This window comes from Carassius gibelio, chromosome A1, assembly GCF_023724105.1.
Source record: "Carassius gibelio isolate Cgi1373 ecotype wild population from Czech Republic chromosome A1, carGib1.2-hapl.c, whole genome shotgun sequence".
Lineage (NCBI taxonomy): Eukaryota > Metazoa > Chordata > Actinopteri > Cypriniformes > Cyprinidae > Carassius > Carassius gibelio.
The window spans coordinates 11,229,473-11,256,972 of record NC_068371.1 but is presented as its reverse complement, the minus strand read 5'-3'; the positions used below and the strand labels follow the sequence as shown (position 1 = coordinate 11,256,972).

The following is a 27,500-nucleotide window of genomic DNA, read 5'->3' as shown; positions in this document are numbered from 1 at the left end:
CGAAAATATAGATATTAAAAATCAACTTTTCAATGACGAGACAGACACAAGATTGAACACCAACTGATTGTACATACTGTAAAGTCTATAGAGTAACATGTGTATAAGGTAAATTCTTGCAAATAAAATCAACAAAACTTCATGTATTCTCAGAATATTCAGTTTCTATCTGACAATTTTCCTGTAAACCTCTTCATTCAGGCATTAAATGTGCAAAAAAAACAAAAAAACAAAGTTGAAGTAAAGTTGGTTCTTGCAGGATCCTGTTTAGACTGGCAACATATCTCCTAACTACAACAAACAGATCATTTTACAAACCAAGGATTTCAGGAAGTCTTGTTTTTAAAGGTCACCTGTTAGGCAAAATTCACTTTTACATGGTGTTTGGACATAAATGTGTGTTGGCAGTGTGTGAACAACCCTACAATGATAAAAATCCACCCACACCTTATTTTTTTTATCCTCATTAAAGGATTAATGAGGACTTCTGAAGACAGGGTGGGAATATGCAGCTCTTTTGTATTTAAAGTGATACACACCAAAACAGCTCTTTTTTTAGACATCCTCAAAAAATAAATATTCCATATTTTATAATAAATGATCTGTTGGTTATTTTGAGCTGAAAATTTACAGACATATTCTGGCGACACTCCAGACTAATATTACATCTTGTTAAAAGGGGCATAAAAGGTGCACTTTAGAGCAATGATCCAACAACAACGATCATTCACTAAAAGAACCCTGTGCATTGAGCATTGTGTATTGCACCTAGGGGGCAGTATTTCATGCAGCACTATGATAAAACGGCTAAATGGGAAAACAAATTCCAGGAATGTAAAAACCTCGACCTAAAATAAAAGAAAAGACGCGACAAAAAAACAAAAACAAAAAAAAACAGACAAAACATTTCGAGACTTTGGTATTGGATCAGCTATTTGTGTAACCTTGCCCGTTTTGTTTTTGGGCCTCAGAACGAGTTTACTTAAAAGAATCAAGGAGAGAGGTGGCTTGAAGAGAATATTATCCTCAAAACATTGTAATGAATAACACTAAACAGTAAGTGGAATCTTTTGGGAGTTACTCCAAAGGCAATAAAAGCTAAAAAAAAAAAAAAAAATTCTTTTGACAACAAAAAGTAAACTGATTGTGAATTTCTTCACATTTAAAAACTTCTCACTCATGCTAGCATAAGGCACCCAATATACAGGTATAAACAAATAATGCTCTGAGAAGATCTGACATTTAAGGATAATAAGAGATACCAATCATGTCATCAACAAAACAATACGTAATCATGATGGGAAAAAATGGCCATACTTACCATGGTAGACCATCATATACACATCTTTGTGTGGCATCATGAATTAAAGAAAAACACTACTGTTTTTCTATATTTCACTATGTTCTTCCCACAACTTACGTACGATACGTACCTCTCCCGTCTCAGCGAGTGCACTTAATCGCTGTAGCGTGTGGCGCCACTATGCTAGTGTTTAGCTTAGCACCATTCATTCCTTAGGATCCAAACAGAGATGAATTTAGAAGCAACCAAACACTTCCACTTTCCATGTTTTTTTGGGTCACCATACTTACTCATGTAACTACTCATGTAACTGTCTTTAAATAGGGAAAACACGAAAGTGTTTGGTGGCTTCTAAATTCAACCAAGTTTGGATCCCAAGGAATGAATGGTGATAAGCTAAATGCTAGCATAGTGGTGCCACATGCTACAGCGACTGAGTGCTCGCACTGAGGCATGACAGGTACATATCAACTCATCTAAGTTGAAGGAAGTACATAGTGAAATAAGGAAAAATGGTGGCGTTTTTCTTTTAAATTCATGCAAAACATACACATATATATATATACAAACCCTATGTGCTTCCTTCAAATGTAACCGACTCGTAAAATTTACTTGCTGTTCAGAACATATACTAATCAAGAGGGAAAAAAAAAGCTGACGTCCAAAACAAATCACAAATTTTACTTAACTAGTTAACTATGGAGTAATCAAGGGTTATGTCAAGCCAACTGTATTTGCCTTTTCTTTTCATAAGTCTAAGAAAACAAATTAGTTTTTCCTTTTTAAATGGACAAAATCATATAATAACTTTAAAATCTACTCTAGACAGTTCCAATCATTGGTTTTTTCTGCTGGGGATCTTGGTATTGTTCATCTCCGTATGGCCCGTAACGATCAGGACTGGCCGCCCGATAGTTCCCCTGTTTTATTGTATCGTATTGCGGTGGGGCTCTGGCACCTGGGTTCAAAGAGGGAGGGACATCCTGCCTCATGGGACCCCTCTGTTGGGCTGGGGATGTGGGGTAGTAACCACCCGTGGCCTCTGCGGGTCTGGGTACAGGCAAACGGGGAGAGCGTGGAGGATAGTTGTCTTGATGGGTCTCATAGATGGGGTTGGGGTAATGGACAGGGTCTCTCTGGCTGGCCCAGTTCTGATTTGGGTAGTCCTCCATGGGCATTCTCCTGGAAAAACAATACCATTGATCAGTGTTCAATCAACCTGTCAATGGCGATCGACTGGTAGATCTTAATCATTATCCCAGAAGATCCTGAAAATAAATGAAAAATAAGTACAAAATATACTGAACAAAATCATAAGTTCAACCAATTTTTTGTTTTTGGCCCCATTTTTAATGAATGGAACTCAAAGAGCTAAGACTTTTTCTATGTACACAAAAGGCCTATTTCTCTCAATCTGCATATCAAGAGGCTGATTAGACAGCATGATTATTGCACAGATTTGCCTTAGACTGGCCACAATAAAAGGGCACTTTAAAATGTGCAGTTTTATGTATTGGGGTCAGAAAACCAGTCAGTATCTGGTGTGACCACCATTTGTCTCACGCAGTGCAACCATCTCCTTTGTATAGAGTGGATCAGGTTGTTGATTGTGCCCTGTGGAATGTTGGTCCACTCCTCTTCAATGGCTGTGTGAAGTTGCTGGATATTGGCAGGAACTGGAACCTGCTGTCATATACGCTGATACAGAGCATCCCAAACATGCTCAATGGGTGACATGTCTGGTGAGTATGCTGGCCATGCAAGAACTGGGATACTTTCCGCTTCCAGGAATTGTGTACAGATCCTTGCAAAATGGGACCGTGCATTATGCTGCAACATGAGGTGATGGTCGTGAATGAATGGCACAACAATGGGCCTCAGGATCTTGTCAAAGTATCTCAGTGAATTCAAAATTCTATCAATAAAATGCACCTGTGTTCGTTGTTCATAACATACGCCTGCCCATACTATACCATACCATAACCCCACCGCTACCATGGACCACTTGACGCCATACATGCTGTATGCCATCTGCCCAGTACAGTGAAAACTGGGATTCATACGTGAAGAGAACACTTCGCCAAAGTGACAGACACCATCGAATGTGAGCATTTGCCAACTCAAGTCGGTTATGACGACAAACTGCAGTCAAGTGAGGACGACGGACATGCAGATGAGCTTCCCTGAGATAGTTTTTGACAGTTTGTGCAGAAATTCTTTGGTTATGCAAAGCAATTGTTGCAGCAGCTGTCTAAGACAAACTTGGAGGTGAAGATGCTGGATGTGGAGGTTCCTGGGCTTGTGTGGTTACATGTGATCTACGGTTGTGAGGCCGGTTGGATGTGCTGCCAAATTCCATGAAATACATTTGGAGAAAAGGCTTATGGTAGAGAAATGGACATTCAATTCATGGGCAACAGCTCTGCTGGACATTCCTGGATTCAGCAGGCTAATTGCATGCTCCCTCAAAATTTACGACATCTGTGGCATTGTGCTGTGTGATAAAACACATTTTAGAGTGGCCTTTTATTGTGGCCAGCCTAAGGCACACCTGTGCAATGATCATGCTGTCTAATCAGCATCTTGATATGCCACACCTGTGAGGTGGATGGATTATCTTGGCAAAGGAGAAGAGCTCACTAACACAGATTTATATAGATTTGTAAACAATATTTGAGAGAAATAGTCCTTTTGTGTACATAGAAAAAAGATCTTTGAGTTCAGCTCATGAAAAATGGGGGCAAAAACAAAAGTGTTGCGTTTATAATTATGTTCAGTGTACATTAGATTTCAATTTTTTTGTACTTATTTTAGGGAGCTACTGGGACAGTGACAAAGAAAAATACATTATGCCTGAGGCTGTAAACAGGGCGATAACAGAAATCATAGACGCTGAACATGGATGCAAAGTGGAGAAAATACAGTATCAGGCAGAGCAAGATCACAGTTCACAATGCTCGAAATATTGGAAGAAAACAGGTGTGAGGGGTTATATGATTGAATCACTGAAGGGAATTGACTGTCTTGAGAAAAGTTTTGATGGCAATGGCATTTTCTTCTCCTCTTACCTCCATATAAAGTAGTATTTATAAGCGCAGCCTTGCTTTGTTTACAGCAGTATGGCTGCATTTCTATAAGTGCCACCTGCTGTCAGAGAGTGAAATTGTGAATTCATTCAGATGTTTTTATACGCCATAATTTCACAAAACTAAAGTTAGATCATTCAGTTTTTTTGCTTTAAATCTGGTAAATCTAATTCAAAAACAACTGCTCATGCAACTTGTGTAGCATCTTTGTTTGGATCATTATCGAAATGCAGTGGTTGCCTCTAATTTCAAATGCCTGCAGATATTTATAAATAACCAATAAATAAATTAGCTTAAAAAATAATAATTCTGAATCGGCCATGAAAAATCATGACATGTGCATCACTAATTAAAATACTAAATAAAATTGGAAGTACAATCTGGGCTGCCTTTTTGTATCAATTCTTCAGTAGGTAGATCTTGTCTTTCATAAATGCCGAGGTCAGGGATCTTGAGCTTTAAAAAGTTGGTGACCACTGCTATAGATAATGAAGGAATTAGTGAGGCTAGGAACAGTTCAGTCAACAATTAGAGATCTTTCATAATTCACCCACAAAAATGTTGTTAAGGATTTAAGTTCCAAAATAGGGTTTTCGCAGCCATGCCACAAAAGAACCATGTTTGGTTCCACAAAGAGCCTTTCGGTGGACAGGTCTTGAACCATTTTTTTTCTCAGAGTGAAGAACATTTTAAAACTTTTTCCACTTGTAAGAACCTTTTGCCCAACAAAAATGATCCATGGATGTTAAAGGTTAAAGAACCTTTATTTTAAAAGTATAACTGTATATAGTATTTTTTTCCCACTGAAAAACAAGAAATTTCCCAAAACAATAAATTTTGATAAAAGGACAATTTAAGGTAACACAGCGGTAGAGTTTTGAAAATCCCATTAATTTAATTTCAAGACATCTGAATTCATGACTTTATGATAACTTCATTATTTGACTTATTGAGAAGTTATATGGCAATGATGCCCCATTTACGACGTCATACATGATTTGAGAGTCATGAAAAAGAGGAATATTTTCAGAGAATAATAACTTTTCATAATTAATTTTTAATTTCACAAAGCTGTCATATGACTTCAGGATACTTGAAATATAGTTGAAAGTAAATATATAGTCATAAATATATTGAAATATAAGTCTTATGGTGTTTTAATTATATTTTTTACCCTTTCTAGAGCTTGACTAATGTGGTTAGGGTTTAACAAATTCTCTGAGATAAATAAAACAGCATATGGGTTTGGAACAACATGAGTGTGAGCAAATTACGACAATTTTCATATCTGGGCTTGCAATTAATTAAAAAATACACAATTTGGCCTTTTTTACAGGTTGGGTTTATATACAAAACACAACCCATGCCCTTAAGCAGGGAACGCCGATACTGATCTGGAAATCTTAATGTGTAAACTACATGCAAATTAAACATTTACATTCACTCAAAGACAGTCGATCTCTGTCAGTACCAGGAAACAGTTCACACTACTTGCCATTTTCAAAGGAAATGTGTCACTTGCGAATAATAAATAAAAAACGAAGGAGTCTGTCGCATGAAGTCTGGGACATTAAAATAAAAGCTGCAGCTACAGGTGGGTCAAAGAAATGAATAAAATCATAAAGCAGCAGTCTTTACAAAACTACATGAATAAATAGAGGGCATCTGCAGATTGAAGGGTAATGGATGCTATATATGGAAGGGAAAAAAACTGCATTATGCATTTGCATTCTTAATATTTCCATGGTTGTGGCCTACATTACTTATCCAAATGTTGCATTCGTTTATGATCGCACTATGTGGTCTCTAAAAACAAGAGGTAGCAGGCGACATTAATGTCAAAACCTGCACTGCACAACACGTGTGTGAATATTTCATGCATGCATCGTTTGATGTTTGATATAGTTCACTCTAAAGTGTGACTGTAGTCTGTTCACTATTTTACCTGTCAAAGTTAGTTAAGTGTGTGTAGACTGTGCACTGTACTGTGAGGTGTGTGTGTGTGTGTGTGTGGTTATAATCCATCAGCAGTGTGTGTAGTGTGTCTGTCAGCTCTGACCACCCATGAACAACTGAAAAAGAAATACTGCAGTCTTGAGCCTAAACAGTGTGTATGAGTTCATAAAGCTGGAGACAGATAAGCACAAAACACACCCAGACTAAAATTACTAATGTTTCATTTTGTTATTTCAGAATGACTGTATCGACAGCACTCATAGCATAAATGCTTCTATTAAAAGCAGTATTATGTTTACAGTGAACTAAGAGTAAATAATTGGAGGTAGATTATACAGGAATGAACATTTGTGAAACCTCAGAGTTTGAATCCTTAGATATTCAGTGTTCACGTTTATATTTGTAAAACTTTGATTAGAAACTTTTCTAGTAGCTGGAAGTTTTATAAATTTGTAACAGTGAATCTCAGACTAAAACAAGTGGCTACTAATAAAACAAATTACATAGTGACATAATTTGTCCATTTCCACCAACTTCCTCATCAAGATATTTATCACACTTGAACATGATATATACCTTAAATACAAAATACTAGAATATGATATATAAAACAAACTACCCTTTTATATCTACCCATATGTATGCTAGAGAACCTTTTACACCCTAATTTATATAATTATATATCAGATAAAGTAATGTATATGATATATACTTTCGATAATATATAATTTACATTAAAATATTTGATAAATAATTTTGTCTAGAACTGTAGTATGAAATATAGTCCATTTAGTGAGCATCATGTGATACACAAATACACTAATCTCTGATTAAAGAATACATGATATATTGATATAATACATGACAGTTGATATATACCTCAAAATAACTGAACTATATAGTATAAAGCACATTTCATTAATATTTATACTGTTTGCACCACAATATTTGATATATGCTGAAATATATAGCCTATTTAACTTGCAATATTTGATATATACATGTACACTAGAATATGATATATACATAATTTAACCAATATTTGAAATATACCTGAAATACACTAAACTAAGATATATACTGTATCTGAAAGTTAGGAATACACCTTAATATATATCCTATTTACACTAGATTATTTCAAACATACACTTCAAAAACTCTCAAATATACGGTACATAGCCCATTTAGACAACTTTATATAATATTTAGCCTGCTGTTAACACTAGAATATTTGATAAAGACTAAAATATATACCGCATTTAGTGTGATATATACCTCATATACACCAGAAAATAAGCTACATTCATTATTTACACTAGAATATATCATTTATACCCCATTAGACTGGAATATATTACACATAGCTCATGCTCACTACACCTTGAGATAAATACAAGGGGGCTTTAAGCTGAAGTTAGCGTGCTAGATTAGCCATAATGAGAAATGCTGTGGGTTACAGACTGTGTGCTGGCAGCTGCGGATTAAAGCAGATTTACACACACTGCTGCTTTTCCGCCGGGACAAACACGGACCCTAGGGTGAGCGACTCACTACAGTTGTACCCTACAACTGACCCCGTGATCCAGTGACATAATGTAAGCCCAGAGGCTTAGGGTCATAGCTAAGTGAGCAATGTGTGTGTGTGTATGTGATGGCCAGATGTGTGTTAGTATCTGTAATTATGTGTGTGAGAAGGAATGCATCAGTAAGCACATGTGTTTGAGATTGGTGGACCAGCACGTGTGTGCATGAGTAAGAGATGGAAGTATTGTATGGTAAAGGTCATGTTTGTGTGCGTTATAGAACCACATGTGCTTATTTGAACAACTGCGGGTCAAAGCGTCACATCTATAATATGCAATGGAGATCACAAGCCTGTTTAGGAGTGAACAAATGTCTTTGAGCTTGTGTTTGAGTGTGAGACAGACACTACAGCCTGTGGTAGGTGATGTAATTTAAAATACATGGGTAACAAACAAAAGTAATGACAAGCCCTGCAATCCATCTCTCTCCCACTAGCACTAATCAACACTCAACGCTCGGTGAAACACGCATGTGTGATCGAGCTGTCCGCTAACATATTTTCCGCCTTACGACAAAAAAAGGAATCTTTTTGCATGAGCCCCCTGCACCTGCCCAAGATGTTCGGAAGGAAATTCTTCCCTTGGTTCCTAATTTGACCTCAACTCCTGTGTCTTCCCCCAGAGACAGACGTGCACATACAATGCCAAACAGCTGGTGGATGAGGGTGAACAAAGGAGGGTGTGATGCATTTTAAGTAACAGGATGAGCTTATGACCAGTCAATGATTGAGAGTGGATTAATGGACTGACTCAGACTTGCGCAAATGTACTAAACAATAAACTACAACAAAAACAAGATCAGGAAATTAGTTTGTGTGTGGATAGACCAATGAATAGGAAGACAGACAGACAGACAGAAGAATGGATAGATAATCTACACATAAATGAAAAACAGACAGACAGACAGGACGACAGACAGACAGACAGACAGACAGAAGAATGGATAGATAATCTACACATAAATGTAAGACAGACAGACAGACAGACAGGATGACAGACAGACGGACAGACGGACATGCAGACAGACGGACAGACGGACAGACGGACAGACAGACAGACAGACATACAGACATACAGATAGACAGACAGACAGACAGACAGAAAGACAGAAGAATGGATAGATAATCTACACATAAATGTAAGACAGACAGACTGACAGACAGATAGACAGACAGACAGACAGACAGACAGAAGAATGGATAATCTACACATAAATGTAAGACAGACAGACAGACAGACAGAAAGACAGACAGACAGAGGAATAGATAATCTATACATGCATGTAAAACAAAAACAGACAGACAGACAGACGGAAGGAAGAATAGATTATCTATACATGTAAAACACAGACAGACAGAAGAATTGATAATCTACACATACATGTAAAACAGACAGACAGAAAAATAATCTATACATACATGTAAGACAGACAGACTGAATATACAGACATGCAGACAGACAGATAATATATCTGACTGAACAGGCAGACAGAAATAAATACAGACATAAATACATATACGCCAGACTGGATTAATCTATAGCCAGTTATTTGTGATTGGATATATTCTATCTATGGCACTAGTTCCAGACATTAAGGCCGCAGGGAAAACAGGAGCTGATTGAGGCAGAAAACAAAATAAGTGTTTCATTTCCAAACACTGATTTCATTATGGCTCCTGTGTTTCAAGGCATACAATGTTAAAGCAGAACACAGTCACTGTGCCTTATTCACTTGAAAGCAAAGCGGCAGCCGAAGCCGCAGCCAAAACTCAATATAAAGCAGAGTGAGATGTCAAGACAGAATGAAAAGAAGTAATAGTGGTTTCTGTTGCCAAGATGAATGAACAAGGAAAAGCACGTCTTCCTGGTAATCAGAACCTTGCTATCTTCTGTATGCTCTATAGCAGAGGCTCTGTTGTCTGTTCCAGCTACAGCTTCTCATTAATATCAATGATTTGGGCTCTAAAACTATAGTTTTAAATTAGGGGTATTTTCAAGCACATGCTGATATTTAAAGACCTGAACTGTCAATAGTGTCCGTTCTCAAGCTCTACTTGCAGACAGTCATAGTGTTGTATAACCTTCTGCCTTTGGCTGATCTTTATCCAATCAAAAGCAAGCTTAAGACTCAGGCCGATTAGCCGGATATTCTGCTGGGATAGAACTCTTTACTCTAATCCCTCTCCTGCTCAGGCTAAATGGCAAGGGAAATGATTCCTTTGTATGCAAATGCAATGGCCTAAGAGGCAAAGTATTATCTTAAAGTTTATTACTGTGTATTCACACAGTGACAAAGGTTACATGAGAGGTTAAAAGAAGGTACTTCTACTAAGATTATCATTATCGATTAGTTGTGTCTGCCCACTGCGCACTGTAAAACTTCCGCCAGTCAAGTCAAATTACAGCAGTGAATAATGCATTTCTGTGGATGAAATGCATCTAAAAATAGCTGATGAAACAGAGTGAGCTGCTGCGGGAAAAATGTATGATCCAAGTTGCTCTAAACTTGAGAATGCTTTATTTATTTATTTTTTACTTCAAGCTAATAATGCATTAGCATAATGTTTAACACGGCTTGTCTTGTCAGGCGCTTTGACAAATGCACATGCTGTTTAATGTGTGAGATATGTTTCCTCAGCGCATAAACTGCATTTTACGGTAATATCCTTTTCTGTAAATGTTACATATTCTGTGAATGCTTCTATTATGCATGAAGGCTTGTCCTGACAGTCTGAATTAATATTCAGACTAAGATGGATAATATTTAGTGCAATAATATTAATTTTGCTGATATATCTTTTATTGGACATTAAATTTAGGTTTAAAAGTCAAGATGTAATTTAAGTATTTTATGATAATAACTGTAAAAGGGATAACAGATTGTGATTGAATATAAATGTAAGACGTATTTCTTCATAGCTTTCTTTTGGCACGTTAGTTGGAAGAGCAGCATTAGGCAGGATGTGGGATAGTGTGTTTTGTCACTTAAAGAAAGAGGATTTTTTATTAAATTAATTGAAAATACATAAATAAAATAAGAAAAAAAAAAAAAAAAATTGGTCAACCAATCGATTATCAAAATAATTGTTAGTTGCAGCCCTAAACATAATACTGTAGTGAAATGTCATTAAAAGTACCATAATGTTTAACTACGTTTTAATGAAAAAAATATGCATAGACAACGAAAATTTTGAAAACCGTAAACAAATCAGCATTGAAAGCTGCAATGAAATAGAAGCTTTAAACGTTTATACAAAAACTAACTGAAATAATTTTAAGTGCTAGAATTACTAAAAGCATTTCAGAAAGAAACAAAGTAATAAAACAACAAAACCAAAATGCAACTTTCATGCAAACTTTCACATGACAGCTCACGGCCACTATCTGCTCACCAGCTCTAAACACTACACCACATCACCCATTTCTCAGGCCTGGCTGAGGCTGCTGCAGACTGAGTGATTCTGTGTGACTGCTGCATTATGGCTCCTACAGAAGAACACAGTATAAAATTGCTCTCTGTGACAAGAGTGATGTGACATACTGCTTGAAGTGACTGGTTTCTGCCTTGAGGAACTTTTCAAAAAGTACAAAACAAGCGCTTTTGCTTCTACCGAGTCATACATACACACACAGGGAGAGCTAGAGGGAGAGAGAGAGAGAAGCAGCGTGCAGGGAAATATATGCTAATGTAATGGAGCGCAGTCATTTGAAAGAAAATGGGCCTGAATGAGCCCCCCGAGGGAACCACAGCACAAAGTTCAACCCTGAAAAATGTATTTCATTTAATTTAAATAGTCCTCTCTTATGAATACATCGGGGCGGCATCGCTGCTTCAGGGAGAGCTGAGAACTGCAGGAGGGCTGAGGTGGGAGTTTATTTTTGGGGAAAAATATAAAATAAGATGTGTCAAGCCTTAGAAATGTGCTTATAAATGATTTCATAAGCAAAGGAAAACTTTGTCCAACTTGCTCTGATGTCTCATTTGTAGGTGTTTCACAGGTCTAAATTGTAGAAAATATGCTTTGATGTGGATCTGGGTGGATTTTAAAAGGGCTGAAAAGTCTAAATCTAGGTAAATTACATGATAAAGTTTAACTAGATTATGGTAGTACCATGGTAGATGGTGCAATATACCAATTTACTGAATGATTACCATATTTATATGATATAGTTACTCTACTTAAATACTTCAAAGAATAGATTTAACTATGATCCATGTACAAAAAACACAAAAGCTACTTTTTGTTGGTATTGTGGTAACATACATTTAAAGATGTGACAGAATTCACATACAGTACTTGTAATGTTTCCCCTTTAAGAATGTTTTGTGCCTGTGGTGTGGTGTTGTCCCCTTTAAATGTTTTACGTTTAGCTAGTTCATTAAAGCTATAGCCAGTTCATTAATTTCAGTAATTCAACTCAAATTGTTAAACTTGTGTATTAAATAATTTTAGTGCACACAGACTGAACTAGTTTAAGTATTTGATTTTTTAATTGTGATGATTTTGGCTCACATTTAACAAAAAACCCACCAAATCTCAACAAATTAGAATATGGTGACATGCAAATCTGCTAATCAACTCAAAACACCTGCAAAGGTTTCCTGAGCCTTTTAAATGGTCTCTCAGTTTGGTTCACTAGGCTACACAATCATGGGGAAGACTGCTGATCTGACAGTTGTCAGATTCATTGCAAAAGAAGCTGGCTGTTCAGAGTGCTGTATCCAAGCATGTCAACAGAAAGTTGAGTGGAAGGAAAAAGTGTTGAAGAAAAAGATGCACAACCGACTGAGAGAACCGCAGCCTTATGAGGATTGTCAAGCTAAATTGATTCAAGAATTAGAGTGAACTTCACAAGGAATGGACTGAGGCTGGGGTCAAGGCATCAAGAGCCACCATACACAGACGTGTCAAGTAATTTGGCTACAGTTCATATTCCTCTTGTTAAGCCACTCCTGAACCACAGACAAGAGCATCCTACCTGGGCTAAGGAGTAGTAGTACTGGACTGTTGCCCAGTGGTCCAAAATCCTCTTTTCATATGAGAAGAATTTTTTTATTTAATTTGGAAACCAAAGTCCTAGTGTCTGGAGGAAAGGCAGAGAAGCTAAAAGCTCAAGTTGCTTGAAGTCCTGTTTTAAGTTTTCACAGTCTGTGATGATTAGGGTTGCAATGTCATCTTCTGGTGTTGGTCTATTGTGTTTTTCACTGCACCCGTTTACCAACACTTCCTTCTGCTGACCAGCTTTTTGAAGATGCTGATTTCATTTTCCAACAGGAATTGGCACACTGCCAAAAGCACCAAAAGTTGGTTAAATGACCATGGTGTTGGTGTGCTTGACTGGTCAGCAAACTCCCCAGACCTGAACCCCATAGAGAATCTATGGGATATTCTCAAGAGGAAAATTAGAAACAAGAGACCAAAAAATGCATATGAGTTAAAGGTCACTGTCAAAGAAACCTGGGCTTCCATACCACCTCAGCAGTGCCACAAACTGATCACCCCCATGCAACGCCAAATCGAAGCAGTAATTAAAGCAAAAGGAGCCCCTACCAAGTACTGTACATGTACAGAAAATTAACATACACAGGAATGCTGCGAAAACAAAACCATTGAGTGAAATACTGGAGTAAACATGGCAGTTCCCAATCACAGTTATCGCCTTGCCGGACTTTGGCATCCCCAGTTTCTCGCTAACGATCGGTAACAGTTGATAAATTAAACTTTTCCCAAAACCTGTCGGGACACGAGAGTAGGGCCACAACATCACCTCCATTCAAAATGTGAAACATTCTTCTTGTTCGGGCATCAGTTGGCAAATGCAGGGAATATTTCCACAACAGAGCGAATAGTGTCCTGTGTCTCCTTGTCCATTTTCGATTTCCCTAACCTAAACATGAATCCTAAATTTGGCGCTTAGTGTCTACGTCACGGCTCTCAGCCCACCCTCTGTTCGTTGATTGGCCGGCTGTTTTGGAGCCGGAAGAAAGCTGGGAGATAGTTTTCTATCTCAGACTGAGTACAGAAGCAAACTGAAATTGAGCGGAAGTACGAAGTCTGACGTAGTCAGGCTAGTGAATTGGTGGGTTTTTGTTAAATGTGAGACAAAATCATCACAATTAGAAGAACCAAAGACTTAAACTACTTCAGTCTATGTGCATTGAATTTAATACACAAGTTTCAAAATTTTAATTGAAGTTGAATTACTGAAATGAACTTTTTCACAACATTCTATTTTTTTTGAGATGCACCTGTACTTTCTTAGCATAACTCTCTTTCAAAATCCACCATAAATATGTCACTAAATTAATAAAACGGTTTAAATCTAATACTTTAATGCTTCAATTTTTTTTGCATTTGAAATTGATTATGGACACATTGGCACAGCTAGAAGCATTTGTATTTAAGTATTTGAATGAATAGTTCACCCAAAAATAAAACATTCCTGAAAATGTAAAATAAACAAAATTAAAAGCATAGTTCATCCAAAAAAGAAAATCCTGTCATAAGTCCTAATAACATCATACCCCACTTTTTTTTTTAATCAACAAAATTATCTGATGATGACAGAATTTCCTTTTTGTTTCAGAAAAATTTAAATTTAAATAAAAATGATGTTTTAATGTTTGTAGACTACAAGAAAATTAATTCTCTATGTTTTTAGCGGACATTTCCATGAATTGTACCACATCAGTTTACTTTAGAAATATTAAAATTTTTGTTTGATTCTAATTTGGCTTTGGTTGCCCTTTAATGTGACCCCTAACTATTTTACTTACAACATGAGCTACTAATATTCGGAGTGCCACAATGGAGTCACATCATATGCGTGTATGTTCCCGAAGGAGAATGACTGAAGCACTTAAAAACCCGGGATGTGAGCCAGGATAGCATTCCCAGCTCCCTGTCTGGATCCCGGTCCTCTGGGAGCAGATCAGGTGAATATTCTGGGATGAGAAATGCACTCGGAGGGCAAACACTCAAGATTTAATTAGGGGACTGAAAGAGGATTAGATTGGGTGTGTGTGTATGAGGGAGAGAGAAAGAAGGGAAGTCCCTCCACCTTCCTCCGTCTTGTTTTGTTGACTCTGCAGGTCCAACGGTGCCACATATGTCCAGCATATGGTACAAGAACACGCAAACCTAAATGCAAGTGAAAATACACACTCAAACACAGGCCTACCTGGGCACTGAGGCATACAGTCGATCGGTGTCATTGTATCTCGGAGCCATTCGTGGATCAGGCCCTCTGATCTGTGGAGCACAGAGAAATCGAATACGATTATTCCACAATCTTCTAATGTGACAGTTGGATATGGGTTTAAAGGTGAATAGTGTAAATTTCTGTATACTAGCAACACCACATAGAATTACAATGATCAAAAAAGCATTGATAACAATGAAAAATGTGTTAAAACATTATAAAAACCAGACAAGACATGAAAACCAAGTTTTATATTATATAATTTGTCAAAATTTGAAAAGACACATACAGGACATGTGCATATTGAATATTAATGTTTAAAAAAGAGGTGATTTACATTTTAAAAGTTGGTGGTCAATAAAGTCTCTCGATCAGAAATGCAATAAAATAGTAATACTATAAATATTATTACAACTTTAAATCATTCTAATATGAGGATTTGCTGTTTAATAAATATTTATTATTATTCATGTTGAAAACAGTTGCTAAAACAGTTGTTAAAACAGATACATTTTTTTTCAGGATACTTTCATGAATTTCATGAAAAGTTCTAAAAAAACAGCATTTATTTGAAATAGAAATCCATTGTAACCCAAATGTTTTTATTATCTCTTTTGATCAATTTTATGTTTACTTGCTGAAAAAAAGTAAAAAACAAAAAACAAAAGCTGAACAGCAGCATACATATAAAAAAAGTTTACCTGAAGAGTGAAATCAATTACAAATCTGCGTGTGCCAAAAGGGTTCACTTAATATGCTTATGAATGTTAACCAATACAACAACACAGTTCAAGATGTTTCATCATCATGCACACTCGATATTAAACCAGTGTGACCAACCGTCACAGTACTTAGAACTAGATGTAGTGTTTCAATCGAGCGCAAACTAGAGTCTGGGTTTTCTTTGTTACTTAAAACATAAAAAAGGCAATAAGCTTGAGAGTTGTAGTGTGCATTAAGCTGGAAAACATAATAAATAAAGATAAATCCATATAATTTCTATATGATGACTATAAATCAGGGAGGGGAAGAGGGAGAGGAAAATAGTAAACAAGAGAGATAAATGATGCAGCTCGACTGATTTAGTGGAGAAAAGAGGTCAGTTTCTTCAGAGAAAGTCTTGACCGTTTTTCTTTGGCTTTTCATGTAATATGACCCCCCCCCCCACCAAAAAAAAAAAAAAAGTCTGTAATTAAATATAATTAGTCTGTTTAATACTATAATTACCACGAGAACAAAACACGAACAGGCAATGACAAAATTTCTTGATTTTAAACACATTTTTTTGTCTCTGCAAACATGCGGATGCATTATTTTCCCATTACATCTCTAATGGTTTTGATATTTACATTTACATTTAGTCATTTAGCAGTTGGTTTTATCCAAAGCGACTTAAAAATGTGAACAATGAAAGCAATCAAAATCAATAAAAGAGCAATGATGTACAAGTGCTATAACAAGTCTCATTTGGCATAATGCAGTACATAGCAAGGGATTTAAAAAAAGAAAAGAAAGACAACAGATAGAATAGAAAAAGAATAGAGCAAGCTAGTGATGGAGGTCTTTTTTTTGCTCTTGTTAATTGTATAATAAATGATAATAAAACCGATAGAATACAAAAAAGATTAGAAAGCTGGTTTTTGTTTTGTTTTTGTTAAGAAAACAAGCAGTAAACGAATAGAGTGCAAGTCTAAAAGGAATAGGTGTTTTTTTTTAAGAATATTATTAGAATAGAGAGTGCTAGAGTTAGAGGGTCAAATAAAGATAGAATTATGTTATGATTCCAATGAATAATTCAAGCTTATTTCTCTTTATGTGACTATTCCAAGACTTTGCAAGTTTGTATAACAGAAATGACTTGCGTTAGACACACATGCCAGGGTTTAACAGTAGCCTCATATTGACCACAGTGGGATTTGTGGGAGTTCTGCGTGTGGCAGCTCCTGACAGATGAAGGTTAGAGGCATTATGTAAAGAAGGGCAGCTCATTTCTGGGGACTATATGAAGAAAATGGTGGCATTTGTCTCAATGAGGAGTTTATAAGTGCACGTCCTCCCGTGTGTAATGGCAGCGCTGAGTCCTACCCTGCATGCTAAGTGTGATCTTTAAACACAAAGGTGTCTCGCAGGGATCGAATGTCACAAAGAGTAAGAGAGAGATGACGACTCGCGCACAGTGTAAAGGTCACATTTAGAGAAGCGAGAGATGATTGTGGGAATGATAGACCACTGCGTACGCCAAATGATCAGCATGATAAACAATTCCTCGCTTTCCTCTGTTCCTTTCATTCTTTTTTTCATTCTTCATTCAGGTCATCAGTTACGCCCATTGTCACATATTGAAGTATTTATGTAATTTCTCTCTCTAACTTTTCTGTCTCCACAGCATCCAGTACTAATATAAATATATATTATTGCTTTAACAATACATTTTGAATAAAAAAACTAATAATAATTTGAACAGCATAATGTGATTTCTACATGCTCAAAATGAATATCAGTGAAAAATAAATAAATAAATTAAAAAAAATTTGGTCAAACCGATTATCGGTATCTACTTTGAAGTCTTCCAGTTAAAATGCAATATTCCTGTTGTGAACTCAAGTTGATCAATGCCAATAACATCATCTTGCACTGAATGGTGAAAACAACTCTTAAAATTGCATAAGGTGTCATGCTGAGAGTCCAAGCAACGTCTGATGTATATCACATACATTGATTTGCAGGCTTTATGCAGTTTCCTTAAGTCTAGGTGCTTTGGTTTCTACCAGGTAACAGGTCATTTCATGCATTTTGTGATTGGATATCTCTCTGATTTGTTAAAACGTTTCCATTTACACTTGGCCACATACAGGTGTCATCGTAAAACGGATTTAAAGCCGATCTTCAATTCCTGCGCTATATTTAAATTTAACAAAGTTCACGTTAAGGAAATCAAAAGATACTCACTGCATTTGATAAATTATTAGCTCATTTCAAGATCAAAGAATGCAATAGGAGAGCGCACAGCATATGCACTGGACACAAAAGATTGTCTGCTGGTCTTTTCACAATTGGATAGCTATCATATCAGAAAAAAAAAATGCATTTAGTGAGTCTGCTAAAAACAAACTAAATGTTTTTCTTCCAAAAAAGAACTATATGATCAGTGTGATTATTGTTAACAAAAGCTTAAACTAAAAATTTTATTATTTAGTTTAATTATTCAATTAATAATTAAAATTATTTGAAATAAAGCTGCAATAGAATAAGACAAGTGGTTAAAGTAGTCAAATTTAGATGAATATATATATATATATATATATATATATATATATATATATATATATATATATATATATATATATATATATATATATATATATATATAAAGAAGCATGACTGGTGAAGTTTTAGATACACACACACTCAGCTGAAGTATATATATATATATATATATATATATATATATATATATATGTATACATATATATACATATATATACATACATACATACATACATATATATACATACATACATACATACATACATATATATATATATATATATATATATATATATATATATATATATATATATATATATATATATATATATATATATATATATAGCTTAATTTATTTCATTTTTAGTCATGGTAATTGTAGTATTTCAAATTTGTTGTGAAATAAATCTGAAACCGTGCACATTCTTTGAGCAATAAAGTTGGAGGATGTTAAAACGCTAGCTAGTTGCTTCCATAGGGCCGGTTATTACAAAACACAAGAGACTGTTTCTCTTCACTGCCCACAGATGTTATCTCGGGCACAGGCGATTGATCTTCACTGGGTAATTAGCATTTTAAGCAGAAAGGACAAGGCACGGGTCTGCTGCCAGACGCTCGAGTCCAATTGAGAGAGAGAATTTGAAACTTTGCCACAACAGGCTTGGTGGTCCGGGTGAGTTTTACCCTGTGGGGTCAAAAAGCATCAACAAAACCTGCTCAACCCTACTAAACCTCACTAAAGGGGGACACTGAGGCACCATGGCAACCAGGCTGCCAAAAAAAAAAAACAGTCTTTGCGGTCCTGTTATCAGATCAAAACGGCTGTGTGGACGGATGTAGGACTCGTGCTCTGCTGTGAATGCTGAGAAAATGTGCATGTTACGCCACTGAACTTGACTGAAACGGCAAACATTCACCACAACAAATGTGCAAATATTTACAAAAAGGCATAGGCCACTCATGCGTACAAATGCAGGGAGATTAGATGGATGTATTTGAGGAGTCTGATTAAACTCAAAGAAGCACATGTACACACACACACACACACACACACACACACAACATTTAAAAATAGGGTTGCAAAATAAAATTGTTATTTCTTTAACAAATAAATAAATACAAAATTGCACCAATTCCAAACTTTTTAATGGTAGTGTGTATTATATGTCTATTGGACAGACTCAAATCTGTCTCGCTTGACAAAAATCATTTTGAAGTCCACGGTAACTTTTGTTCTTTACCATTACTCTTTTTGGTAATGAGATTCCATTAGCAGTCTGGATTGAAGTTTTGCAGTTGGACTCCAACAGGACACAAGTTTAGCACATTTCTTAACAAACACAAGCTGTGCTCAGCATTTGCCACAAGAAACTCAAGCTGTGAGCAATGTCCCTGAAAACTCAACTGTGCTTCGTCACTTCAGCTGAGTGTGTGTGTAGCTAAGATTTCACCAGACATGCTTCTTTTTATACACCACAGCTATAAAAGCAAGTAAAGCAGCCTGGCACTTCATTAAAAATATGACATGCACTTCATTAGAGCAGTTTCTCAAATGCAAAAGAAATTTTCTTCTTCCTCCAGCTCGTTTTCATTTCATTCCTGAATTTGAATTACACTGTGGTTGCGAATAGGATGCAGAAAATGCTATTTGAAAATAAGGAAGTAGATAAGCAACAGCAATAAGTGTAGTTCTTAATTACGTTTATACTATGGGGCTGTTGAATGCTTGGATCTGACTGATCGACGACATTCTAAGGTGCACAATTATTTTCAGGGAAACGCATGGCTAAAGTAGCTCCTGGCAGGTCTTGACAATTTCTGTTATTTCGTCAAATGATTTCAATTATTTCAAAGGTCATTATAGCCCACAACACCTCTCTCTCTCTCTAATAACTTAATTATTAACTGCATTAATATGCCATCAATGGCAAAAGCCTCTGTTACTAAGTCTAAAATTAAGTTTTGGAATTATAAAAAATGGAGGTGTGGGATGAGATGCGTAAGGAATCTGTCCTTTATCCACAAAACGCTACTGCATGTAGGACTAAGACCGGACAAACGTCATGAAATATAACATCTTAAGAACGTTCTGAGGTGTGGTTACCATAGTATAAGCAGAATAATTGATGACGGGCTGTTAAATTATTAGAAAATAATGCACATCCAAGGTGTAGATGTGGGCACAATGAACTTCGGGTGTGCATTAAGTCTTAATAAGGTTAAGTCCTTAAAGACAAATGTTACCAAGAAATTTTTACTTTAATGTATTGTGACGAGTCAGCTGCCTCCTCCCTGATTGTCACCGGCACCCCGTCCTAAATCGCCGCCCTTCACCAGGCTCCCGACTGGAGTGGGTGTGTGAGAGGAGGGGCGCTGGACGAGTCAGGGCTGGCGGCGTGTGATGGGGCACACCTGATGTGAATGGAGCCTCATCCCCGCCGCTGTTTAAAAGCCCAACGCGCCTCTCCTCGGGAGACCGGTCTCTTCCCCGTGCATGCACGCTGGTGTCCTCGTGGGTCCAGGAAGGGAGCGTTGAGGGACTCCCGCGCCACCAAGACGTGAGCTGCCGGACCCGCGATCCGGAGGAGAACCGCACCCGTTTACATGGCCGACGGGCCAGGATGCCGGGCCGTCCATCCCCTACCAGCGCCGCGGCCAATGAGAGAGACGCGGCCGCTAGGAGAAGCCGCCGCCCCTCGCGCCCCGGACCTAGGAGGGGATCGCGTGCGGCCGCCGGACTCCGCCCCTTGCCTGGACCCTTCCTCGGTGAACACTGCCCGACCCACACAAACCCCGCAGCACAACGAGGACACCAGATTCCCTGTTATTTTGGACACTTTCCCCCTTTGGCCACTTTTATTCCCTTTGTTTTATGATTTCTGTTAATAAAAGCCTCTCCGAGGCCTGACGCCACGCCCACTGTGTCTGTCTTGTGCTCCTCCCGTGACACTGGTGGAGAATGCGGGCAGGCGGAGCCTAGACAGCGCAGTTGGGAAACGTCTGGTGACGTCACTCCCTCTCGCTTGCAAACGTTCGTGAGAACCCAGACTGGGACGGAGGAAAACTGGGGACAGCCTCCCAGCCACACAAGGGGTAAGTGACTTTTCCATTGTCATTTTACCCTTTGGTTGGTTGAGGCTGTCACTAAAACCCGGTTTCTCTGTCCCTGTTCTGGTGCGCTGCGAGAGGGAGGACCGCCCGGAGAGGAATCCCCGCCCACTCCGACCGTTTGGAGTCTGGTTGAGGATGGTAGCACTCCCGTGTGGGTGGCGCTCTGGGGACGGGGATGTCGCTTGGGAGGGGGAATGTGACGAGTCAGCTGCCTCCTCCCTGATTGTCACCGGCACCCCGTCCTAAATCGCCGCCCTTCACCAGGCTCCCGACTGGAGTGGGTGTGTGAGAGGAGGGGCGCTGGACGAGTCAGGGCTGGCGGCGTGTGATGGGGCACACCTGATGTGAATGGAGCCTCATCCCCGCCGCTGTTTAAAAGCCCAACGCGCCTCTCCTCGGGAGACCGGTCTCTTCCCCGTGCATGCACGCTGGTGTCCTCGTGGGTCCAGGAAGGGAGCGTTGAGGGACTCCCGCGCCACCAAGACGTGAGCTGCCGGACCCGCGATCCGGAGGAGAACCGCACCCGTTTACATGGCCGACGGGCCAGGATGCCGGGCCGTCCATCCCCTACCAGCGCCGCGGCCAATGAGAGAGACGCGGCCGCTAGGAGAAGCCGCCGCCCCTCGCGCCCCGGACCTAGGAGGGGATCGCGTGCGGCCGCCGGACTCCGCCCCTTGCCTGGACCCTTCCTCGGTGAACACTGCCCGACCCACACAAACCCCGCAGCACAACGAGGACACCAGATTCCCTGTTATTTTGGACACTTTCCCCCTTTGGCCACTTTTATTCCCTTTGTTTTATGATTTCTGTTAATAAAAGCCTCTCCGAGGCCTGACGCCACGCCCACTGTGTCTGTCTTGTGCTCCTCCCGTGACAGTATGTATTTTTATTTAGATTTAATAAATGAACACTTACACAAATAGAAGATCACTTCATTTCCCAGAATGCCATTACCTACAGAAATGCTCTAATCTTTAATTCAGTAAATTATACTTTCTGTAATACCGATTCAAATTATTTTGTTATAAGTCATTTATCAAAACATATTGTGAAGCTGCTTGGAGGTTGCAGATTTTCAAAAGCCCCGATTTATTGGAACAAATCATCTAATCAGCAAAATATCTTGGTTTATTTCGGACTAATTCAGAAGACAAGATTTTGGTTCACATCACATCTTTTAAAGACATTGCAAGACAGGTTACTTTTGTCAAAGCTTCTGCAAAAGTGTTCACAGACTCCACCTCAACGCTAAAATAAACACGTAATGATCCCATCGCTTGCTGGTTCTCTCCCTATAGTCTCTGAGGCCATGGTGTGTGTGGTATTCTGATCTTTGATGTAGTGCTGTCATGGCCCAGTACCCTCTAACATGCCCTGAGAAGCCATGGCCATGCTGCCCAGATGGCCCAGGTTTGTTAGCAGCAGATGGCAGAACCATTTTAAGAAGGTAATTTAGACACAAGGATGTAGGAAGCTGGTCATTGACCTCCTCATGTATCGAACTCAACCCACTGAAAGACAGCTGCTTTTGCCATCTAGTACTGGAGCGATGTGTGTCTCACTGTGTGTGTGCTCATATATATATATATATATATATATATATATATATATATATATATATATATATACACACATACACATACGGTTTATATATACACTCACCTAAAGGATTATTAGAAGGATTATTACAATTTCTCATTAATGCAATTATCTAATCAACCAATCACATGGCAGATGCTTCAATGTATTTATGGGTGTGGTCCTGGTCAAGACAATCTCCTGAACTCCAAACTGAATGTCAGAATGGGAAAGAAAGGAGATTTAAGCAATTTTGAGCATGGCATGGTTGTTGGTGCCAGACGGGCTGGTCTGAGAATTTCACAATCTGCTCAGTTACTGGGATTTCCACGCACAACCATTTCTAGGGTTTACAAAGAATGGTGTGAAAAGGGAAAAACATCCTGTATGCGGCAGTCCTTTGGGCAAAAATGCCTTGTTGACGCTAGAGGTCAGAGGAGAATGGGCCGACTGATTCAAGCTGATAAAAGAGCAACTTTGACTGAAATAACCACTCGTTACAACCGAGGTATGTGTATTTGTGTATTTGTGAAGCCACAACATGGACAACATTGAGGTGGATGGGCTACAAAAGCAGAAGACCCCACTGGGTACCAATCTCCACTACAAATAGGAAAAAGAGGCTATAATTTGCATGAGCTCACCAAGACTGGAAAAATGTTGCCTGGTCTGATGAGTCTCGATTTCTGTTGAGACATTCAGATGGTGGAGTCAGAATTTGGCGTAAACAGAATGAGAACATGGATCCATCATGCCTTGTTACCACTGTGCAGGCTGCTGGTGGTGGTGGTGTAATGGTGTGGGGGATGTTTTCTTGGCACACTTTAGGCCCCTTAGTTCCAATTGGGCATCGTTTAAATGCCACGGCCTACCTGAGCATCTGACCATGTCCTTACCTTTATGACCACCATGTACCCATCCTCTGATGGCTACTTCCAGCAGGATAATGCACCATGTCACAAAGCTCAAATCATTTCAAAATGGTTTCTTGAACATGACAATGAGTTCACTGTACTAAAATGGCCCCTACAGTCACTAGATCTCAACCCAATAGAGCATCTTTGGGATGTGGTGGAACGGGAGCTTCGTGCCCTGGATATGACTACCACAAATCTCCATCAACTGCAAGATGGTGCCATATATGGGCCAACATTTCTAAAGAATGCTTTCAGCACCTTGTTGAATCAATGCCACTTAAGGCAGTTCTGAAGCCAAAAGGGGGTCAAATCACAGTATTAGTATGGTGTTCCTAATAATCCTTTAGGTGAGTGTGTGTGTGTGTGTGTGTGTGTGTGTGTGTGTGTGTGTGTGTGTGTGTGTGTGAGTGTGTATATATAACACATTTACATTTTAGACACGATATTGCCAGTTACTCTATCTCTGTTCTGCCAACAAAAAAAGTTCCAAACAAAGCCACTCAGTAGCTGCAGAATGAATTGGTGTTGTAGAATGAATAGGTTAAGTGATTCAATGACTCAGTCAAAAAGACATGTTTACTTGTTTAGGTGGTTGCTAAGGTGTGAATTAGGGCTGCATGATTAATCGAATGCAATTGTCCTGTGCATCTTGTCAGCCGGTTCTGTTATCAGTAGTAAATCTCCATCATGCAATAATACTCAAAAGCTATGCAAACAGCTTTCATAATCGCAGAACGATCTCTTAAATTTCATAATTGCGTGATTTAATCAGTCTGCGATTATGAATACGGTTTTGCACAACCTGTCAGTGAACTATGGCTCTGTGTAGTAAATGCTGCTCCATCTGAAACCATTTGAAAATAGCACATTGAATAACATGTTTTTACTCCAAGTTCACTTCATAACATCAGTCGAGGGTTATAGCCTAAATAAATGCTTCTGTGAGATGTGGCTTGTTACACAGAATTTCATTTAGATTAATTGTGAAGCCCTAGTGTGAATATGTGGTTGCTTTGGCATTATGGGTGGTTTCTGGGTGTTGTACATGGTTGCTAGGATGTTCTTTGTGGTTACTTGTATGATCTGGGTAATTGCTAGGACATGAATAGTGGGGATCTAGGGTATTAATAGGTGGTTGTTTAGGGTGTTGTATATACTCTAGTTACTAGGATGTTCTGGGTGGTTGTTTGGATATTCTAGGGGCTTGCTGGGCTTGGGTGTTTTAGATGGTTGATAGGGCATTAAAAGGTGGTTGATAGGGCATTAATAGTTGGTTGCTAACTTGGTGGTTTCCAGGGAGTTGGTTGTTTGGATATTCTGGGTGGTTTCTAGGGTATTTAATATGTGGTTGCTAGTGTGTTTTAGGCGGTTACTTCATTCCTGAATAAGTTTTTGAGCAACTCAATCGATTCAATGAATCACTTCCTGAATGAATATGCATTTTAAAATGAATTGGTTAAGTGATTCAGTGACTCACTCATAAAGACTTGTTTAATTCCTGAATGATTCAGTGTTTATGAACAAATCAGGTGAATGATTCAGTCACTCACCCATAAAGACTTGTTGAATTCCTGAATGATTTGGTGTATTTGAACAAATTGGTTGAATGATGAAGCCATGAATCACTTGTTAATGCCTACTGGTGTAAATATGTAACCTGCAGGTCCCACCACAAATACACAGACTAACAATCTGTGATGCAAACAGTGAAAAGTCTATCTGTATAAAAAGAAAAAAAATAGAAAATGTTCGGTAAGTGAAAACCGTATCAAAAGCTTTTTTTTTTTTTATGAAAAAGACACTGTTTACTCCTAATCCTCCACCAAAGTGGAAAACATTTCAAAGACCCAATAAAGAATTTGGAACATGGTTATTTTGTCCTTGCTTATTTCTCCCCTGGGGTCTCCCATTATTATTATTATTTTTTTATTAAATTATGAAAGAAGTATTGTTAAGCTCTGACCTTAACAGTTTTGCTATCGGTACTGGAGAAATTAAGAAGTTAGAAGAGAGAACTACACATTCAAACATCTGCTTACACTTTAGAACTGTGGCTGTTTTAATAAGCGCAACTTCTTTCCCTTCACAGCAGTGCGCATTCGTTCCGACCTAAAACCCATATTTAAAGTCAGCCAGTCGGTGATTGTTATAAAATGCCATCTTATACTGTAGCTAAATTGCAGGACATGTTTGGGAAAAAACATTGAAATCACTATCCGCATAAGAGATACTGTTTCCCAGGCTTAAATGTGTGCACGCGGCATGCTCCAAAAGGGACAAGCTAATTACACTATGAACTTCGGGTGCGTCCAAACGATCAAATACACACAAAATATGTCAAAATGGCTGGCTTAGAGAGTATTTACTTAAAAACAGTTTATGTCTTATGTGGATGAGAACAATTGGGAATTGGCAATTATTGTCTTAATGTGAAAGACTTTAGGGCCATCAATGATAATCAAACAACAAAATCACGCAAAGCTCTTAATCTGAATTACGTTATAGCTTTAATAAGCATTTATCTATCAATACATACAGTGAAAACTATGCGGTGTTAATTTACATTCGATTACTTTTAGATTTCTTTTGTAGGCTATTACTTACCTAAACATTAATGTTAGTAGACCTTAATGGAAAAATGAAAGCGCTGTTTATTTCATTTCATTTTTAAATTTGTTTTATTGCATTTGCCAGTTTGTTTTACTTTTTTTCTTTGTTCATGTTCTTACTGTATCTTATCTTATGTATAAAACACAAAAAATGCCTGCACACTGTTGCCTTTACAAAATTATGTTTTATAATCATTTCATTAAATATTTATTTTACATTTCAGAATATAAAGCAATGTAATAATACCGTTAAAACCTTAACGATACCCATCCCTAGAAAAGGCTATGGCTCCATGATATGATTTGATCTTCCTGCAACACTCGCGTCTGACCTCCCAGAGAAGGTATCACCTGCTCTCTAGAGGCCTGTTGTTTCTTGTCCATCTCTTTTTTTCTCGCTTTCGTTCACTCTTAATCTCTCTCCGTGAACTCATGTTGATATGTTTTGACATGTCAGGCGCCTGGTTTAAGGATTGGGATTATTTATCGGTTCTGTGGAGAGCCACCTATTCACTGTCACTCAATCTTTTTAAACTTGGCCGTCACGGCTGTCCGTCAAGTGTGTGCGTGCATTTTGAGATGCAGATGCTGGCTTAATTAGACCTGACAGGACCAGGGTGCTCGTCTCAAGCTGTTCTGTTGCAAGGAAGAGGGGATAACAATCAGAATGACAACCGTCTTCATTTTTCCATCTTCTCTCTCTCTCCTTCTGTCGCTTTTCTTTCATTCTCTGGATCTGCCCTGCTTCCTCTCTGTCACTGCAAACTGCTTTTCTCATTTTGTTCTCGATCCACTGGTCTTATTTCAGCTTGAAAGTACGAGCATGATTTGTAAAGAAGGATAAGCGATGTATCCGTAATCATACTGTTATCAGCAAACATAAGTGT

General features: G+C 38.2%; 1 protein-coding gene across 1 annotated transcript in view; it reads right to left on the bottom strand.

Annotated features, from left to right (window-relative positions):
- Positions 1-1,963: 1,963 nt before the first annotated feature.
- LOC127990713 (partitioning defective 3 homolog B) overlaps positions 1,964-27,500 on the bottom strand; it is a 159,970-nt gene continuing 134,433 nt past the window's right edge. Inside the window, exons 22-23 of the mRNA XM_052591522.1 lie at positions 15,111-15,181; positions 1,964-2,485 (exon numbers count right to left, since the gene is read on the bottom strand). Of these exons, the coding sequence (XP_052447482.1) occupies positions 2,125-2,485; positions 15,111-15,181 (432 nt within the window). The 3' untranslated portion in view covers positions 1,964-2,124. The remainder of the gene's footprint in view (positions 2,486-15,110; positions 15,182-27,500) is intronic.